Consider the following 19,925-nt stretch of genomic DNA (forward strand, 5'->3'; position numbering starts at 1 on the left):
AATAAATGGAAATGCTGTTCATCTAGCTTTTATAGGGGAGGCTGAGATCTTTGAGAGAGTCCCTTTTGTTATAATTAAAATGTGCGAGGGTGACTGCTTTCAGATTTTGAAATGCTTTGCTAACACAAGTCTCCTTTCTTTTACTTTTTAATCAGTTTGAAAAATATTGTTATTAAGGCAAGTCTCTGTTATCTAAAAGGAGACGTGGTGGCTCAGTGGCTAAGATGCCGAACTTGTCGATCAAAAGGTCGGCAATTCAGCAGTTCAAATCCCTAGTGCTACGTAACAGGTAAGTTCCCATTACTTGTCCCAGCTTCTGCCAACCTAGCAGTTCGAAAGCACATAAAAAATGCAAGTAGAAAAATAGGGACATTTGGTGGGAAGGTAACAGCGTTCTGTGTGCCTTTGGCATTTAGTCATGCCGGCCACATGACCACGGAGACATCTTCGGACAGTGCTGGCTCTTTCAGCTTTGAAATGGAGATGAGAACCGCCTCCTAGAGTCGGGAATGACTAGCACATATGTGTGAGGGGAACCTTTACCTTTACCTTTTCCTGTTATCTAAGATAATTTGCTGGGTGGTGCTGTTCGTGTTGTAATTGTGTTTTCAATAATGTTTTTCTTATCCTTGAAACAGTAAGGGCTTTTTAAAAAACTGATCTTACTTTCTGTCAAAATCTTGAACACCAATTGCTGGTGTAAAGACAGACATAAATGAAATAAAAATCGAATAACTCTGGGCAGACAATAGTAATAACATGGGATGTGGGTTCTTCCTTGTGCCCACTCTCAAAATCAGCTATCCAGAGGCATTAGCGTTCATTGCAAAATTCTAGCTTCACAGTTCCAACAGTTACTCACAGACTGTTTGTTCTCCATTCAGGATGGAAGCAGCATCTTCTCAAGAAAGTTCTTTTTAGATACCTTGGCTCCTTTTTAATTTGAGTGATCGTATTACCATTCCACGCTATTATTAGCTAATAAGAAACTTGCCAGCCAGATAGAGAGCAGGCATAAAGCAACAATTAATTCTTTTCCATGGGCTCGTCTGTTTAGCCAGAGAAGGTATTTAAAATACTGCTAAAGCTGGCTGGATGATGTCCATGCCGACATTGCTGGCAAAGGCTGCACTTGAGATTCATTTGTGGGAGAAAAATGAAACCATAAAAGGCCATAACTGAACTCTAAGTTACTGCTCTCAGGGCTTGGGGTCACTGTAAACTTCTCTGCTTTCACTGGAAAAAAAACATTGTGTAGCTTATATTTCCAAGGGAGGAAAGAACTGTAATTTAAAGGCATTATTCTATATAGATGTTAATGAATTCTATTTTTAGCAAAAATTTGGATTTAGACAAGAAAAGAGTAAGTTTTCTAAAAAAAAAATCTTCATGTAGTGAGCAAGTTCCATAATAAACAGAACTTTCTTCTCATAAAACTGTATCATTTTTCAACACTGAAGCTACGGTGAACTTTAATTCTCTATGAGAGCTTCCTTGTTTCCTAAAAGGTGTCAGTTGAATAGACAAATTATCTAATGTGGTATCTGTGATTACGTTGTTTTACAACACTTCCTCTAATTAAATCTTATAGCTAAAATGAAGAATTATTGAATGACAATATTGAATCCCAATGATTTCTTATGCATTTGTGAAAATCTTGGAAAGTGTCTTTTCATCTTCATACATTACTACAGTATATAACTTGCTTTGATAATATTTAGAAACTTTTAAACACTGAATTATAAAATGTTTCCAATTTCATCTGCAAAGTTGAGAGCCTTTCATCAAGACTCATAAGGGTAAAAAGGGACAAGGAAGATGAATTACATACTGGGTAACTTTTTTAAAAAACACCAAACCTCAATGTAAAAAGAAAATGCATTGTTTTTGCAAATAATGTTAGTATCAGAACCATGAAATAGACAGTGGCAGCTATATTAACAAATTTTGGAAAGGAAGATTTCTAAACTCTTTTATTGACTCCTTTGGAGTTACCATCTCCAAGTCAAAACTTCCTGAAAATTTGACGTACTTTCAATATTTTGTAAATCTGCTCCTGTCTTTATGCTTTCAGATAACAGGGACCAAACTTCATAAATTTAAGATTAACATTTTTCCAGGGAAACAATTTTTCAACTTGAGTAAAAGGTATCAATTCCCAAATCTATTGAACAAACATTTTGCTTTTCCCTTAAATAATCTAAATCACTCAATATTTTATGTTTTGTTTCTCTGCCCTTGTAGTTCCTTCATATGTAACCTGAAATATCCCAACCCTACTATTCTACTTGCTGATTTTCCCGTCTATACAGTTTTTTTGGATCTGGAATAGCCTGAAATATGCTCAACTGTAGGGAACAAAAAGAGGAAGCTATCCAATATCTTTAGTCAATCAATCAATCAAATCATCTAGCTTAGTATAGCTGCCATTAACGCACACTGCTTTCAATTTCACATTTGAAAAAAAAAGATGATCATAACTCACACCAATGGTTATTATAAACAGGCATTTTATAGCTTATACTGGTTCATGAAATTTAACTATTTTAACAGCTCACACTAATTTTCCCAGTACAATAATAAAAAACCTCCCTTCAACAACCTGACCTAATTAAGAAAAGATATTCTAGCATAAATTATAGACATGTTTAAAATGTTAGTAGATGGTTGTAGATGGTTACACATTCTTATTAAAGAGATACAGATATAACAGAATTGTTGCTAAGGGAAGTAAAGCTGTCTGTTGCTGTGCTTCTTGATAACCTTCTGCCCTCAATGGCTTAAATATCTTGGCATCCTCATGAAAGGTGTTCCTGAATATCTCATACCTACTTGGGTACCCTGTGCAAAATGAGAATGGGGATTCCCCTTTCTTGTCTAGGCATTCTCAGCCAACAGCTTTGCACATCATTCTACCTATGAACAAGATCCTGATAACAGGGATAGTCCTGTCAATCAAGACAAAGAAGTGCAGAAATAAACACTGAAGTAGTTGGGCTTCCATTAATCCTGTTGTGTGCCATGGCATTAGCTACTCACATTATATTTATCATTGTGGGAGAGCCAAATACAGGAGATTGCTATATACTAAGTTAAATCTTGCTATGGTGTGCTTCTAGAGACAAATGAAAATATTAAGGGAAGCTGAAAAACATATAGGTGGGCTAGGACAAGACATGACATTTTTGGAGTGGAGTGAGGGATACAAAATAGTTGAGGTGACTTTGCTCTGTGAGAGTTCAGGCTTTAGGTTTGGGGGTTTCCATTCTGATATGCCAGTTATAGCACTTGCACTTTAATCTTTTCATAACAAAATAGTGCAAAGTTTTGTTCATAGAAATCATGATCAGAAAGAACCCCAAGAAGCAAAAGGGACTCTGAGGTCATGGTGCTCCTGAATCTACAAATTGTATAATTTCTGTTCTTGAGATATCTCCTTGAACCAGGAATACTTCACTGAAGGTGATCTCATTCATGTTTACTCAGTACAGGAGGAAGCTATTCAAAGTGAATTGAGGGAAGACTGCCCAGAATATAAGCTACTGTTAAAGACAGAAGAAAGATGAAAATGAAAGTGCAAACCTACTGCTACTGAAAAGCATGGGGGTTTCTGAGGACTGGATCAGTACTAAAAAATGATAATGGCAGCCTAGGTTCACCATTCACACTAAAAGCATGTTGGAACCAAACAGTTTAACAACCCTACAGAAGTTAAACCTAATTAATACCAGTACAATTTCATTCTACATTCTCAATCTGTATATAGTCAGTAGAAGACAGTACTCCGACTTCTTATTGAAACCATTCTTCTTATTTGTTATATATTATTTTCCTTTGAATTAGCATTGCTTTTTAAAGTTAATTTATTTTCTAACATCTAATTAGATATATAATTAGATAATCAGCTCAAGTACTCCAAATGGAAATACAACCTGATTCCAGAAACATGAAAAACAAAAATATAACCATCATTTTTTTGTACTTACCTACAACTGTAAGATTAACTTGGGCTTGCTTACTACCCAGCTTGTTTTCCACTACTAAAGTATAACAGCCACAATGTTCCTGCTTTGTGGAGGAGATGGTTAGCTTACTGCTATTCTCAGCATTCTCAATTTTGATGTGTTCATTTTCTTGGAGCTGCCAAATTAAACAGGTTGATTAATATAGATATTCTAAAAAATATAGTAAACTAGGATTTCATAGGCTACACATATTAAAACATATTAAGAAATGTGTTTAGCTGATTATAACATTATGTCTTTTCTTGAGATCACCTCTGTATATACTCTCATGTGATATTAATCACATTTTTAGTCAAGAAAAGCCTTAGAGAAGATGTTCCTTTCCCACTGGTAAACTTTCAACCCAAATCTCATCTAAGGACGCTTAGAATGAAGAAATTATGAACAATCTCACCCTATACATTCAAAATTTAAAACTGCACTTTTGGCGGGAAAGAGAGAAAATGACATTTTGATTTGAGGTTTTAACAATTATAGTGAATTACTAATATAGAAATGACTAGTAGTTTGTTTGTTTGTTTGTTTGTTTATTCAATTTGTATGCTGCCCCTCTCCGAAGACTCAGGGCGGCTCACAATGCATTTAAAATCATTATAAAAAACATTTAAAAATTAAAAACATTAAAACTCATTCACACCATTCATGGCCGGATCTCGCCGGATCGCAAGAGCAAGATCAACGGCTCCAGGCCTGCCGGAAAAGCCAGGTCTTCACCGCTATACTATACTATTTGGTATAACTAAAAAGTTGATACTGTAACTTTATTATATATCTTACTGCACCATAAAATGTCTGAAGTTACTGCTTGTTTCTTTTATTTCTTTTTCCCTCTCCCCTCATTTTATCTCCTCTATCCCCTTTCTTTTCCCTTTTTTCTATCGTCTTTATTTCTATTAAGAAAACACTTTTAATAAAAATATATTTTAAAAAATTAAAGCTATGACATAGGGGATTTTTGTTTGCTGTCAAAGTAAGCTATATCCTTAAATAAAAGTTGTTAATAGTCCCAATCATAAATTTTCTTGGAGACAATCGAATAAATATTGCTTTCCTTTGGTAGTAGTTCTACCATTTGGATTTGCGTCAGTATTACATTTTCAAACTAATTAATTATACCCAGCAAAAGCAAGAGTGGTTATAAGTACAAATAATGTATTAAATAATATCTAATATTAAATACCAGAAAGGCAATATTAAATCACATACGCACAAAATTAATCCTAACATTTAATATTTTGCTTATTTAAATATTCTGATTTTTAACAAAATTACAAGAAACTATTCAACCAGTCCTTAAAAGATTTATTGTGGATTTTATTACTTCATTTTTTTAAATAGATCAACATTAACAGGAGAACTTGGAGCATTTACATTTCTTTGTCTTCCAAATTTGGAAATATCTAGTGAGATAATTCCATATCTACTTATGCACACAGGCTTCTTTCCACTAGTTACTGAAATCACACTAGAGACTAAGAAACTCTATCGTATTGGGAACAGGCATTATTGGCAGCTTACACTCAAGTAGCATTACTTCACCCATTACCTCCCAAATAGCATTTAACAGACTTGAAAATAAGCTCTTGAGTTTTCCCAGTTGAAACTGTTGGTCTTCCCAAATATTACAGTGGATTCCATTACTTCAGATGGGGAAGAATCAGTGAGAAATTGGTAAGCATAAATTGGAGTCAGTAAGAAATATTATTTAATTATAAGCATACAAAGAAAAGCACAGTTTATTCTAGATGTGAAAATACTTGGGTCAATGATTTTTTTGTCATTCCATTAATTTCCTGTTCGAGAATAGCTTTTCCAACTCATAGAGTTTCATTAAAAGTAAAGGCTATTTAGTTTGGCTTTTGTTTCCATAACTTTTGAGATTTTTTTTAAAAAAATCATGAACATTGTAAAACTTGTCTTGGTTAAACACCAAGCTGATCCTACAGGACAAGTAGTATATTCATAATTAGCATCAGAGAAGACAGTAGTATTTTCAATTTGCATTGTTTTGTCTTTTCTTCAAGTCCCTTCATGTCTTTTATTAGTGCTCAGCAAGTGTTCGAGATATGGAATCCAGATGTTTCATGTAACCAAAGAACTAAATACATGTATTAGACAGTATTTCATTTACAACTGTGAATTAATACAATTCCTGTATTAGGGATCTTCTGATCAATAAAATTATTAGTGATAATGGTATGGTATGATGATACTGCCAAATCCTGTAAATCTTTAAAAGAGATATTGATAAAAATATTCAACACTTTGACAAACACCAAGTTTGTCAACAGCTGTTCTGTGCTGGTGCATGTAATAGTTGTGTACACTTGTGTGTCCCTGAATTGAATTTCATGATCATTATGCTGTAGCACATTTTCCACTACTGATGATTTTTTGAGTTGTCTGAATCTGTAGTACCTCTTGTGTTATTTCAGTCAAGTACGGAAATTGTTTTGTGGTATCAATATACAACTGCCAAGTGCTAAAGGTAGACTTTGGATGCTGTGAGTGGGGTCTCTGCCATCCTTGGCCTTTCTGGATTTTTTTTTTACTCCACCAAAACAATACTGTTCAAGCACAAGCCAAGAACCAATCATAGATAAGCCCTTACCTGCACCAATTAGAAATCATCTTGGCTAAAGACCAATCAGAAGTCAGGTCACCCGGCTATAAAAATGGGAAGTTTTGCTCAGTTTCTGTGGCCTGAATCTCTGAAGATGCCAGCCACAATTGCTGGTGAAACATCAGGAAATGGTTGTCTAAACCACAGTCACTAAACACCTGAAGGTCAATATTATCCAACAGATGTTGCCCACTTTACATTAGTATAATGAAGAATATAGCTGTCTTCCACTGTCTCCATAGCAGGCTAAATTCAGACAAAGTAATATAAACTGTATTCTGTGAGAAATATCAGAAGTTTAGAGAGGGTGCTCAGTTGTTATATATTTGGGTTAATATTATATATTTATCTCTAATAGTGTACAATACTGTCAGTGCAACTATACATTATCAAAAAAAAAGGGGTGGGGTTTCAATTATTGTAAAGAGGGACAAAGATCAAGCTGTTTTGGCATCTTATATCTATATACAGATATAGTTAACTGTGTTATTTATAATTCAATAAATATTATTTAAATAATGAGGGGATTAGAATCAGGATTGGGACGTTCTACGTCAAGAAATTTAACATTTTTCTTTACAATTGTAGAGGTTTTTTTTATTAAAAAAAACATCTTGGAGCAGATCAAATCAAATCTTTCTACCAGCATATTCAATTTTCAATCTTTGAGAATGGGATTGTTGTACCTACTTTCCTTAAAAGAAATCTCATTTTTTTAAAACTAGAAAGTGTTCAAATAAGGCCAGCAACATATTTAGAGCTGTTAATTTGTCCATTTCTGTCCCCCAAAATGAGAGATATTAATTAAACATATATCACAAGGATTTCCTTTACCACAAATACATTCAGCTGGCTGAGGAATTCTGGCTGAGAAATTCTGGGAATTGCGGTCTACCTATTTTCAAGTTGCCAAGGTTAACAAACACTGGGCTACAGAGTTATTATTACCAGAATTTCATAGCTTTAAAACATTTTGCCCTTCCCAATGTATATTTGTTTACATACCAGCTTTTGGTTATTTACATACCACAAGCAAGAAATTATTTTCAATCTTAATCAAAACATCTTTTCTATCATGCAATTTATGATTAAAAGAATAGCAGCAAAAATTCTATTACCTGCTTCCGAAATTTCATCCAAGTACAGGTTAAAGGCAGGGTTCCTGATACTTTGCACAATAGCTCTACTGATTCACCAGACCTTACTTTCTGGTCTTCTGGGAACTGAACAATCTGAGGAGGAAGAGCTGATAAAAAGAGGAAACATTTTTTAGGATTTTTTTTTTCAGAGGTAAAAACCACAAATATATTGAAGCGGATATATAAAATAGAAACCAATCGTTTACCCAGTCCCAAAGCTATAACTAACAAAAATACAGGATCTTGTTTATAGTTATGATAATAGAATCCTTCAACCTCTACTTAATGATTCAATGCCTGCTAGCAAAATATATATCCAAACTAAAGAGTCGGTAAACCTCTTTTGAGTCAAATTCATGAATGAACATTCGTCAAAACTCAAAGGACAGAGGAAGCTTTATAAATCTGTGCTGATAAATCAGTCCTGGAAATGAAACCTGTCAGTTTCCTTGGCATACAATTGACTATCCAGATCCTTCTCACCCAACCAAAGCTTGCTTTTGACAGGCATGGCGAGAATGCTAGTCCATTATGAAATGCACTAACAACTTTGCCAGACTGTACAAACCTTTTCCTGCTAAAGCTGTAAGCCCAGTCCAACTTCAGAAATTCTTTACAGGGGAAAAAGTGTTCCAAGGTCATGCTGGCTATTCTAGCAATCATCCTATGTAAAGTAAAGATGGAGAGGATTCCGACTTCCATGGACAGTCCTCTTGATCTTAGGATCTTCTTGGTTTAGACCTAGAGAGCCTCTTATATTCCTTGCTTCAGATTTTAGGGGAACAAATCTGCTTTAAATTAGTTTATTTATTCTTTTTCCAATTGTTTTGGTAGAATAATAGGGACAACCCCCCCCCTTTTGTGTGTCTTTCTTACAAAATAGCTGGTCATACTGGACATGAGTGACTGATTTGACATGGAAAGTCATGAATTGTTCAGGTGTTTAGCTTAAGGACATATAAGCAATAATTAAGATAGAAAATTCACTGCGTTTTTAAAATGAAATTCTAAGCAGAACATTATTCATGTTTCAATTTGTTATCATCCATTTTCCTTATTTTGATTAATCTAAAAATTCTAGTAAGAAGATGCTTCAGCATTCCTTTTGTAGAGAATGAGGTTTCTTTAAAATAGTATGTTGAAGTATACAATATATGCAACCTGATACCATTAAAACTGTCTGATACCCAGACAGTTTTATTCTTTCACAGATAAATTAATTAAGGCATTACAACAGAATGTGGACAAGGGAAGGATGGAGAAAAGGGCCATCACTGCATATGTTCTGCCAAGTGATTAGCTTTTGTTACTGGAAGATCTAATTACTGTAAGAATTATGATTAAACTTAAGAACTTTGGTATTTCAATTCTGGTTAAATTGTTTTGCTTATATTTTTTCCTTTTATTGACATGTGTGTGTGTGTGTGTGTGTGTGTGTGTTATACAATGGAAACTTCAATACTAAGTAACTAGTTCAAAATCAAAACTTTTATTGTGCAACAAATACTTTGATGTAATGTGTGGCAATATCTTTTGTTTTAATGTTGTAATCAATCTAGTATGGAAAACTCAAATAATTCTTAATTGTAATTAATACTTATATAAAAAAGAATTATGATTAAACTTAAGAAATTAGCCTTGACTTTGCTTTTTAATCTTTTCTTTCAGATTCCTTTGTCTTTTTGTTATCCAGACTGTAGGCCTCTGAGATCACATATAAACCTTTCAGCAGAATACAAGGTTTAAACATTTTCAATAAACACATACTGTCTTGAACTTCCTACACATGGCTCACAGTCTTCTCCATACTAATAGTGAGCAATTAATACCTGCTTTGGGTGGAGTCTTTGGAGCTGGTTTCTTCTTTACAGTTGCCTCACCTAGTAAGGAAAAAAAAGTGCAGCTAGTTCAGTGTGAAGTTCACATGAATGTTGAAACTCTTACTTATCTAACAAATCTTATATCTTATTTTAGGCAAAATCTACTACTTATAAATTATACTTTAAGGATGAGAACACTGGTAATCTCTACACAAGAAGAGATTCCTAGTGGGAAATAAATGTGTACACAGGTCACTGTATGAGATAACAAAGGCAAACTACATAAAAAAGTTTATGATGAAGCTCCCAGAAGCTCTCTCAGCTTTCTAAGTTCTTTATTTAGGTAAGGTTCAAGGGAAAAGTAAACGCTAACATATCTCTTCTTACTGAGGACCTTTAAATCCAGACTTTTTAACTAAAAGGAGAAGCTTATGCACATAAAACATTAGGCTGCAACACTTTCCTCACCACATCTATAACAAAATAGAAATCTTGATGATGGCCTTGGAGAATTAATAGAAATATTTCTATCCTTTCCCCTGTGCCTTGTCTCTTGTTCAAACTAAGGGAAGGAGATACGTTTACTTTTTACAAAAGCAAACAAAAAACAAAATAGGAATTTCAGATATGGAAGTTTTCAGCTTAAGATAACTAGGAAAGATAGCATGCATTCATAGAAACTGGAGTCATGACAATAAATATTTTCTGTACATAGTGTAATAATGAAATAGAAAAGAGATAATGCCCCACACAAATCTTGCTCTTAAACACATTTCTGCAACCAACAGACTGAGCAGGCTGACCAAAATATCCTAATTAAAAACTGAAAATTATTGAAATTCATTTACTTTTCTATATTTTGTGCTAATGTCCAGTGTACCTGGAAGTTTATGAAAGCACAGGAAGGATATAAAAATTGTGGAAGGATGGAACACAGTCCAAGGATCACATTGAATGCATCTTAGGCTTATGTAGGGTACTCATTAATTTGGTAAATATATTTTTCTTTCTGTCTCACATATGCACACAATGTGTCCCTCTCTTAAAGGATATGGGAGTGTCTATACATCTCCAATGATGTTGGTCTTTAGTGATCAAATACTCATGGGATATCAGAACAAGACTGAAGAAAAGCTTTCTTTCTTTAATTTATCATGTTGTTATATAGCCTCCCATTCAATCAAATACAGCAGCAAATATATCAAAAATATCATATAAACATATAAGAAGTCATTATTAAAAATGAAAAAAACTCATACAAATTATATACAGTATGGAGTAATCTGACTTTAGGTACAGGGGTTGAGGGGGGGAATGTTTCATATGGCAGCCGTCATAGTCAAGAAGGGACCCACCAAATGTAGATCCTTAGCAACATGCCTTCTTTTCCAGATCTAATGAGATGGGCTGATATAATCGAGAGGAGGCAGTTCCTCAGATAATCAGTCCCATGCCATGAAAGATTTAGTGTAATCTATGTGTGTTTTATAACTACCTCCATCACTAAGACTCAGGTATTCCATTTTAAATGGATGATTCAGGACAGGCATTTACATCCTGTTTTTTGATGAAAAAAAGACAAATACTCCAACTCTGAATCATTTAATGAAACAATTATATAAAACTTCATTTTAAAACTTCATATCATTAAAACACTGTAGCTTTAAGCTGAAGAAAAGTGTATATTACATGGGAGAAAAATCTACCTCCTGGGCCTGCAGCTATGAAACTTTTGTCATGCCATTTACTACAGTCCCATGAGAAGAGATGTTCAGAAGAGCCGTGTTTGTTCCTATCCCAGTCTCCTTCTCCTGTTTCCCTTTTCAGGCATTTTACTAAAAATAGAAATGCAGAACTCCCAACTCCTCTAACCTCTCAATAAATAGCTCTCTGTGCAGTTCCAGCCACAGCAAATCCACAAAAACGGGGAAAAAATGCATGCAACTGCACAGAGATCATTCTCCATCCACATATCCTTAAAACTCTGTTCCACCAAGACTGCTTCACCCAGACACAGGTTCCCCAATGGGAAGTCTGTGCCATGAATGTACTCGGCCCTATGTACCGTGCTGCAAATGTACTCTTTCACTAACCATTTCTATTTCATGCAGAAAAAAGGCAAACAGATAGTTCAAAGGCAGTTCAGGTTGTTTGTTCACAGAGTGCCAGAGTAAATTTCTGAAATAATTTACCATCCAAAACAAAAGAAGACAGAATGAACATTGAGATAGGTGAAGGCAGCATTTGGCTAGTAATATGAGAAATAAATAGTTTAGCAGTAAAAATAAGAGGGTTCTTGAACACTGAAAGAGCCCTGGTGGAGCAGTGGTTAGAATGCAGTGTTGCAAGCTAATTCTGCCGACTGCCAGGAGTTCGATCCTAACAGGCTCAAGGTTGACTCAGCCTTCCATCCTTCTAAGGTCGGTAAAATGAGGAGCCAGATTGTTGGGAGCAATATGCTGACTCTGTAAACTGCTTAGAGAGGGCTGTAAATCACTGTGAAGTGGTATATAAGCCTTATTGTTATTGCTATAGTGTGAGAAAAGCTGCTGTCAAAGAAAAGGCCAAAATCCTGGAGGTGCAGATTATATTTTCCTTATTTTCCCATCTAGTCACTAATTAAAGCTATTAATTAACTCCTGCAAGTTTTGAAAAAGTTGTTCTGGAAAATTTATTGCCTTGCAAGAAAATGTAGCATTTATAAGCCAGATTGAAGTGAACATATAAACAACCAGTTTATCCGTCTTACAAGAATAATCATGTTGCTGATGCTTGGCCGTCTGCCCTATTTTGCCAGGTAGGAAGAGAAACGATTCCACAAAGTGTCTGATTACAAATCATAAAATTCTAATAATTGTATAGGTAATTCCTATTTTTTTAAAATCAAGGCAATTCTTCCTAATATACACAAACACACATATTTCATTTTGAATGTTTGTTTTTTAGTATATCCTCTCCCTAGTACATAAAGTGGAAATAATCAAAACAAAATGAGAGTGAATACATAAACACACACACACACATTTCAAAATGCCCAGAATAATTTAATATTTTAGTAATGATCAATTGTATGAAAAATTCTACTACAAAATATCAGATGAAGACTCCATTGGGCTGAGCTCTATTCCTTGTGACCACATGATCATGTCCATGTACTTTACCAAGCAAAAATATGGAGGTGGTTTTCCACTGTCATTTTCCAGGAAGGTTTTTTCAATTCTTCAGTTTAACTCTAGCCCCAGGGTTTTGTGGTAGACTTCAGTATGATTACACTCCTATTAATAATGTGTTGCTCTGTCACTTGATGATGGTCTTCTACAACGAGTTCATATCTCTGACTATTCAGATCTAAGTCCTATGATGTTCAGTAAGGCTTAATGCCAAGTACACACTGGTAGAGTATAAATCTACCGCTGCCACAGAAATAAGTGATAAAAATCCAAAATACATCTGCAATTCTACCTTCCAAACTTATTATTTTCCTTTGTGTTTCTTTTTGTATTTGGGCACTTTTTCAAACAAAAAGTGGTGGCTCAGCAGACTAAAAGCATTGTGATTAACACCAGCTGCCTGCAATTACTGTAAGTTTGAATCTCACCAGGCTCAAGGTTGACTCAGCCTTCCATCCTTTCAAAGGTAGGTGAAATGAGGACCCAGTTTGTGGGGGCAATAAGCTGACTTTGTATAAATATACAAAAGTATTAAGGCTATTGCTTAACGCATTGTAAGCCACCCTGAGTCTCCGGAGAAGGGCGGCATATAAATCAAATTTTAAAAAAAACAAAAAACCCTGGGGTAGAAATGCCTACTATTTTTATTTCTTAAGAAAGCTCATAAAGCTGTAGAAGCTTTCCTATACACTAAAGATATTAGATATCATTAATTGTTCTGCAGCATGTTAACTTCATTAAAAAAAATAATTAGTTTAAAACGTTTATAAAAAATTAAATATGATTCCAGAAACCTGGTGGAGCCAAGGGAATTATGTTGTCCACTGTGGATTTCTTCCTATCATATCTACTAGTGCACAGTGGTGTAGTTTGTGTTTATGTTGTTTTAAAAACAACATAAAGAGCCACTGGAAATCATACCACAATGAATATGTGGGGAGGATGGCTGTGCTTAACCAATCGGCTTCGAGCCTCTCCCATTTACCTCCATGCTATCAAGAATTTCAGTGAAATCAAGTGGGGCATAGAGCTGCTCCTCCAACTGAGACATCCAAGCTGCCCAGGGGTGGGTTCTACTTACCTTTACTACCGGTTCGCAATGGGGCCACACACACGCGCTTGCTTTGCTCGTGCGTGTGCTCTTCTGCGCATGCGCAGAAGCGTTCTGATGACGTTGGGGTTGGTGGGCGGAGCCTCCCACCGGTTTTACTACTGGTTCTATAGAACCGGTGCGAACCAGGGGCAACCCACCACTGAAGCTTCCTCACTCAATGGAAAGTTTATCGGATTCAAAATTTTCAAACAGTTCCCAAAGCGTTGAGAGCAGAAGAGGAGTTAAAAACAAGGGAAAAGCTAATTTTAGCATGAAAAAACAACTGCATTCAAAAATTTGATTAAATATTTTGTATCTTTATCAAATATCTTTAGAAAGGATGTAAGGAACTATTTAGTTAAGGGTTCCTTCAGTTTTCAGATGAAATTACTGCTGTTGTGGGAAGCTATGTCTCTGAATGAACTCTGATTATAATATCCTTAACTAAGATTAGCCAAGATTTGTTGCTTTCCAAGTCATTACTCTTCTCCCTATGAACTGCTCCCCACATTAATATACAGTATATTATAGTCTCCACCTCCTAGAACACATGACTGTATTGCTGTGCTACATAAGTAAAGGAAGGGCAAAGTCTTCTGGTTAAATGAGCAAAATACTTTTCATGAAGCCTGCTTTGACGTATTTTCTTTCTTTCTGAGCCCAACATGACAGCACAAAACTTACTCAATAACCTCTGACCCCCAACTAACTTGCCAACTTGCCTTTTTGGACTGCCCTGTGAGTCCTCCTATTTCAGTTCTCTAAATTGAATGCAACTTGCTTCCATTACTTTGTCCTGCCTTACATTCTAGGATGCAAGGAAGTATTAAAGGCAGCTCTTCAATTTTGAATGGGAAATTAGTTCTGAATAATGATTAGGAATCTCGTTGCAAGGAAAAAAGTCAGTATCATAAAGGGGAAAACCAGCTTTAATTAGAAATGAAGTAAAAAGGGATAAACAGACATTAGCCAAGATCTAGATTCTATTCCCAACCTTGCATAGAAAGATGAGTGCGAAAAAGAAAGAGAGCTGGGAGGGAGACGGTTAAAAAGGAAAGGGAATTGGCTTATGCAGACTGCTTCTTCCACCACTGAAAATAGGCATGTAGAATAGTGAAAAACGAAATGGCATAAAAAGGCCCCACGTCTTTATCTTTTCTATTGTCAACCATATGTAGATCACTTATCAAGGTTTGTGATGGCACAATTCCTTAATGAAAAACCAACCATTCCTTAAATGAAAGACCTAAATTCCAAGTTTAAAACCCAGGCCAGGGACAACCAGGTCTCAAAATAAAATTTAAAAAACAATAGAGAAGAAAAAAAGAACCCCTACCCTAAACTATTCCTACCTTATTGCTGTTCCAATCTCCATAGCAGAGACAGGGAATATTTACCTCACTACATTAAGAAAACTCAGTTGCTCAAGTCACTTCAGTACAGATTACAGAGTCCTCCCCTTAAATCTAATCCAGGAACCATTTGCTATTTGAAATTTGCCACAACAACCATGTCAGATGTTCTGAAACAGTGTATTAAATTCAGAATAACAGCTGCAGAAGTTCTGATGTAAGATTTTGCTGATGTCCTTGGATACAAGGGTCCTAATCGCTTTTTCCAATCACTCTCAAGTTTTGATTTTGATGTTAGTCTATAGGTTGTATACAAGTTCATCTGCTGAACACCAGAAGGTCATCAGTATAGATAAAAGCATTGCAAATCCTATGCAGCATTGAAAACCCATGCTGAGCTTGCAGCAACAGGCAATAAGTAAAGTGATACAGAACAATTCATAATCTATATATAAGAAACTGCTGTACAGCAAAAAAATTAAATCAGATTAAGATGTGCTGATATCGTTGAAGAAATATTTGCCAATGAAACAATATCACAGTTCATTTTAGAAGGGCTTACAGAATTAGGAATAATTTAATTTTTAAAGTGGATGTTGCATCGCAAATGAAAAAAGAATAAAGCTTGTTAGTGCAATAGCAAAAAACCTTATGTGCTTTGTGTACAGCACAGATAAGCTTCCATGATCTACTTCTGTAGTGGCAATCAATAACAATCACACTTTCCTTCTGCCTGCTCCCAGATAGCAATGCAGAAATAAACTGTAAATAAAACCTTCATGGAAAATTCTGCTCTTTGCCAGTATTAACTAAATCACAGCTTGTGTCCGGATGGCATAAACTATAAAGCATAATAATCTGGCTGAATCTCAATAGCATACCTCGCAGAAGCTTTAACTGGGTGCCAAGAAGGAATGGTTTGTTCAACTAGAACATTCTCCCCATTGCTCTACACATAACAACTGGATTTCACAGTTGCACAACACTAGCCTGAAGAAAGTGCCTAGCTATAAGGAAAAGCCATAAGTATACATCTTCCGGAATGTAAAAAAAGAAGGTGATTTATCTCCAATCCATAAAATTATTACATTATAATTGGAATTAATCTTTCCAGGCTGGGGATAGTGTTGAAGTCAAACCTTCCTCAGTGTGTGTGTGTTTGTGTGTACCTATCTTTCGTAGCAATTTTAATAGCAATTTCTAGGTTTTGGAATTGTACCAATGTCACTTTTTTCCACAAGACAAAAGAAATGAAAAATTTATTTATTTATATATATATATATATATATATATATATATATACACCGCCCTTCTCCCAAAGGGACTCAGGGCGGTGTACAGCCAACATAAAACCCACAAATATAAAATTTAAAAAACAGTTTATAATAATAATAATAATAATAATAATAATAATAATAATAATAATAATAATAATAATAATAATAATAATAATAATAATAATAATAATAATAATTTTATTTATATACCGCCCTCCTCCCAAAGGACTCGGGGCGGTGTACAGCCAAAATTAAAACATAAATATACAATATCATAGTTAAAATTAATTAAAATCATTAAATAGTTTTGGCCGAATTTTAAAACCCAAAGTTAAAACCCAATTTAAAATCATTCAATTAGACAGCCCTGCCTGTCGGAACAGTAGGGTCTTGAGGGCACAGCGAAAGACCTGGAGGTCAGAGATGTTACGAATATCCAGGGGCAATTCATTCCAAAGGGCAGGGGCTCCGACAGAGAAGGCTCTCCTTCTGGGTGTCGCCAGCCAGCATAACTTGGCCGACGGCACCCTGAGGAGTCCCTCTCTGTGGGAGCGAACTGGTCGGTGGGAGGCTGTTGGTGGCAGAAGGCGGTCCCATAAATATCCTGGTCCTATGCCATGGAGCGCTTTAAAGGTGGTAACCAACACCTTGAATTGCACTCGGAAGACCAGACGGGAGGTGACGAGGGCGTGAGTGACTGTGCTCAAGGCATCCCGGTCCAGAAAGGGACGCAACTGGCGGATCAGGCAAACCTGATAAAAAGCCCCCCTGGCTACGGCCGTCATGTGCTCTTCTAAAGACAGCCGTGAGTCCAGGAGGATGCCCAGATTGCGAGCCCTCTCTGTGGGAGGCAGAGATTCACCCCCAATAGTCAGCGATGGCACCAGCTGACTATACCGGGACGCCGGAAGCCACAGCCACTCAGTCTTGGAAGGGTTGAGCTTGAGCCTATTTCTCCCCATCCAGACCCGCACGGCCTCCAGGCAGCAGGACATCACATCAAGGGCATCATTGGGGTGGTTTGGGGTGGAGATGTACAGCTGGATGTCATCAGCGTACTGGTGGACTCTCACCCCAAAACCACGGATGATCTCACCCAGCGGCTTCACATAAATGTTGAACAGAAGGGGCGAGAGGACCGATCCCTGCGGCACCCCCCAAGCGAGGTACCTTGAGGTCGACCTCTGCCCCCCTGCCAAACTGCGAGCGGTCAGAGAGGTAGGAGGTGAACCACCGTAACATGGTGCCTCCAATTCCTAATCCCCTCAACCGCTACAGCATACCATGGTCGATGTTAACAAAAGCCGCTGAGAGATCTAATAGGACCAGGACAGAGGAGCAACCCCTGTCCCGAGCCCTCCAGAGATCATCAACCAACGCGACCAATGCCGTTTCTGTGCTGTACCCCTGCCTGAAGCCCGACTGGTATGGGTCCAGATAGACAGCTTCCTCCAGGTACCGGGGTAGCTGTCGTGCCACCACACTCTCAACAACCTTCGCCACAAAATGAAGGTTGGAGACCGGACGATAATTTACTAATACAGCCGGGTCCAGGGATGGCTTCTTGAGGAGGGGCCTCACCACCGCCTCTTTCAAGGTGGCGGGAAAGGCACCCTCACTCAAGGAAGCATTTATAATCCCCTGGAGCCAGCCTCGTGTAACCTCCCAGGAGACCAGTACCAACCAGGAGGGACACGGGTCAATAAACATGGGTACTAAGCCTACCCAGAATCCTGTCCACGTCCTCGGGAGCCACGGGGTCAAACTCTTCCCAGATAATATTCTCAAGACTCAGCCCCGTCTCCCTCCCCGGACTCATCCAGTTGGAGTCCAAGCCTTCCCGAATCTGAGCGACTTTATCATGCAGGAACTGCACAAAATCCTCAGCTCGACCCTGCAAGGGATCTTCCTGCACTCCCACCCAAAGGAGGGAGTGGGTCACCCTAAACTGAGCAGCTGGGCGGTTCTCTGCAGATGCGATAAGAGCAGAAAAATAGTTAGATTTTGCCGCTTTTATCGCCACTAAGTAGGTCTTGATATAAGATCTCACCTGTGTCCAGTCAGATTCGGATTGACTGGTCCTCCAAACACTCTCTAGGCGTCTTTTCCGACGCTTCATCTCCCTCAGCTCCTCGGAGAACCAAGGAGCCAATTGAGGTCAGCATCGGGTCAGAGGCCGCAAAGGCACGACGCGGTCCAAAGCCCCTGCGGCCGCACTATCCCAGGCGGCCACCAGGTCTTCAGTCAAGTCGTGTGCCAGAGTCTCCGGAAATGGCCCAAGCTCCATCTGGAATCTTTCGGGATCCATCAGGCGCCTGGGACGGAACCATCTAGTCGGTTCTGTCTCCCTGCGGCGGGGGGAAGCAGCTTGAAAGTCTAAGTGAAGGAGCGAATGATCTGTCCATGACAAGGGTTTAATGTCTAGGTCCCCTCTACCAAGATCATTCAGATCATCATTCACCAGAGATGAAAATCAAGTCCAGAGTGTGTCCCCCTGTGTGAGTGGGGCCTTGCACTAATTGGGTCAGGTCCATGGCCGTCATGGAAGCCATGAACTCCCGAGCCACCTCTGACGTCTCATCGATGGATGGCAGGTTGAAGTCCCCCATAACAATAAGTCTGGGGGTATCAACCGCCACCCCAGCTATCACATCGAGTAACTCAGGCAGGGTCGCTGCCATGTGGCAGGGAGCCAGGTACATAGTCAACAAAGCCATCTGCACCCCACGACCCCACTTCACAAGAAGGGACTCACATCCAGCTATCTGAGGAACAGTGGCCTCCCTCGGACAAAGACTTTCTCTAATAATTGCTGCTACCCCCCCACCCCTCCCCTGAGCCCTCGGCTGATGAAGTTTAAAAATATTAAATAGTTTGGCCCATATAATTAAAATAAACAATCCAATTTAAATGTTTAAAAAAGAATTAACAATTGAAATTTAAAAATTAGGCCAGCCTGGCTTGTTGAAATAAAAGCGTCTTGAGGGCCCAGCGGAAGGTGCGCAAGTCGGGAATCCTCCGCATCTCAGGGGGGCAATTTGTTCCAGGGCAGGAGCCCCCACAGAGAAGGCTCTCCCCCTGGGGGTCGCCAGCCAACATTGCTTGGCCGATGGCACCCGGAGGAGCCCCTCTCTGTGGGAGCGAGTTGGCCGGTGGGAGGCTATTGGTAGCAGCAGGCGGTCTTGTAAATACCCGGGTCCTAAGCCATGGAGCGCTCTAAAGGTGGTAACCAATACCTTGAATCGCACCCGGAGGACCACTGGGAGCCAGTGCAGCTCGCACAGGAGAGGTGTTACATGGGAGTGCCATGACGCTCCCATAACCACCCATGCGGCCCCATTCTGGACCAGTTGGAGCCTCCGGGTGCTCTTAATTTAAACCCTTGATGCCTTGTTGGTAATACTATCTAACATAGATAATAATGCA

The 19,925-nt window shown here is 38.0% G+C and overlaps 1 protein-coding gene across 11 annotated transcripts in view; it reads right to left on the reverse strand.

The window, feature by feature from the left end:
- The window catches only part of MYLK (myosin light chain kinase), a 196,261-nt gene that overhangs the window by 37,432 nt on the left and 138,904 nt on the right, over positions 1-19,925 (reverse strand). For all 11 annotated transcript variants that reach the window (XM_034422935.3, XM_034422911.3, XM_034422923.3 and 8 more), the window contains 3 exons: positions 9,617-9,667; positions 7,767-7,894; positions 3,987-4,140 (listed from right to left, as the gene is read on the reverse strand). In XM_034422935.3, coding sequence (XP_034278826.2) covers positions 3,987-4,140; positions 7,767-7,894; positions 9,617-9,667 — 333 coding nt within the window. The remainder of the gene's footprint in view (positions 1-3,986; positions 4,141-7,766; positions 7,895-9,616; positions 9,668-19,925) is intronic.

The sequence above is a fragment of the Pantherophis guttatus genome, chromosome 1 (genome assembly GCF_059756535.1).
Source record: "Pantherophis guttatus breed Tessera chromosome 1, ASM5975653v1, whole genome shotgun sequence".
Lineage (NCBI taxonomy): Eukaryota > Metazoa > Chordata > Lepidosauria > Squamata > Colubridae > Pantherophis > Pantherophis guttatus.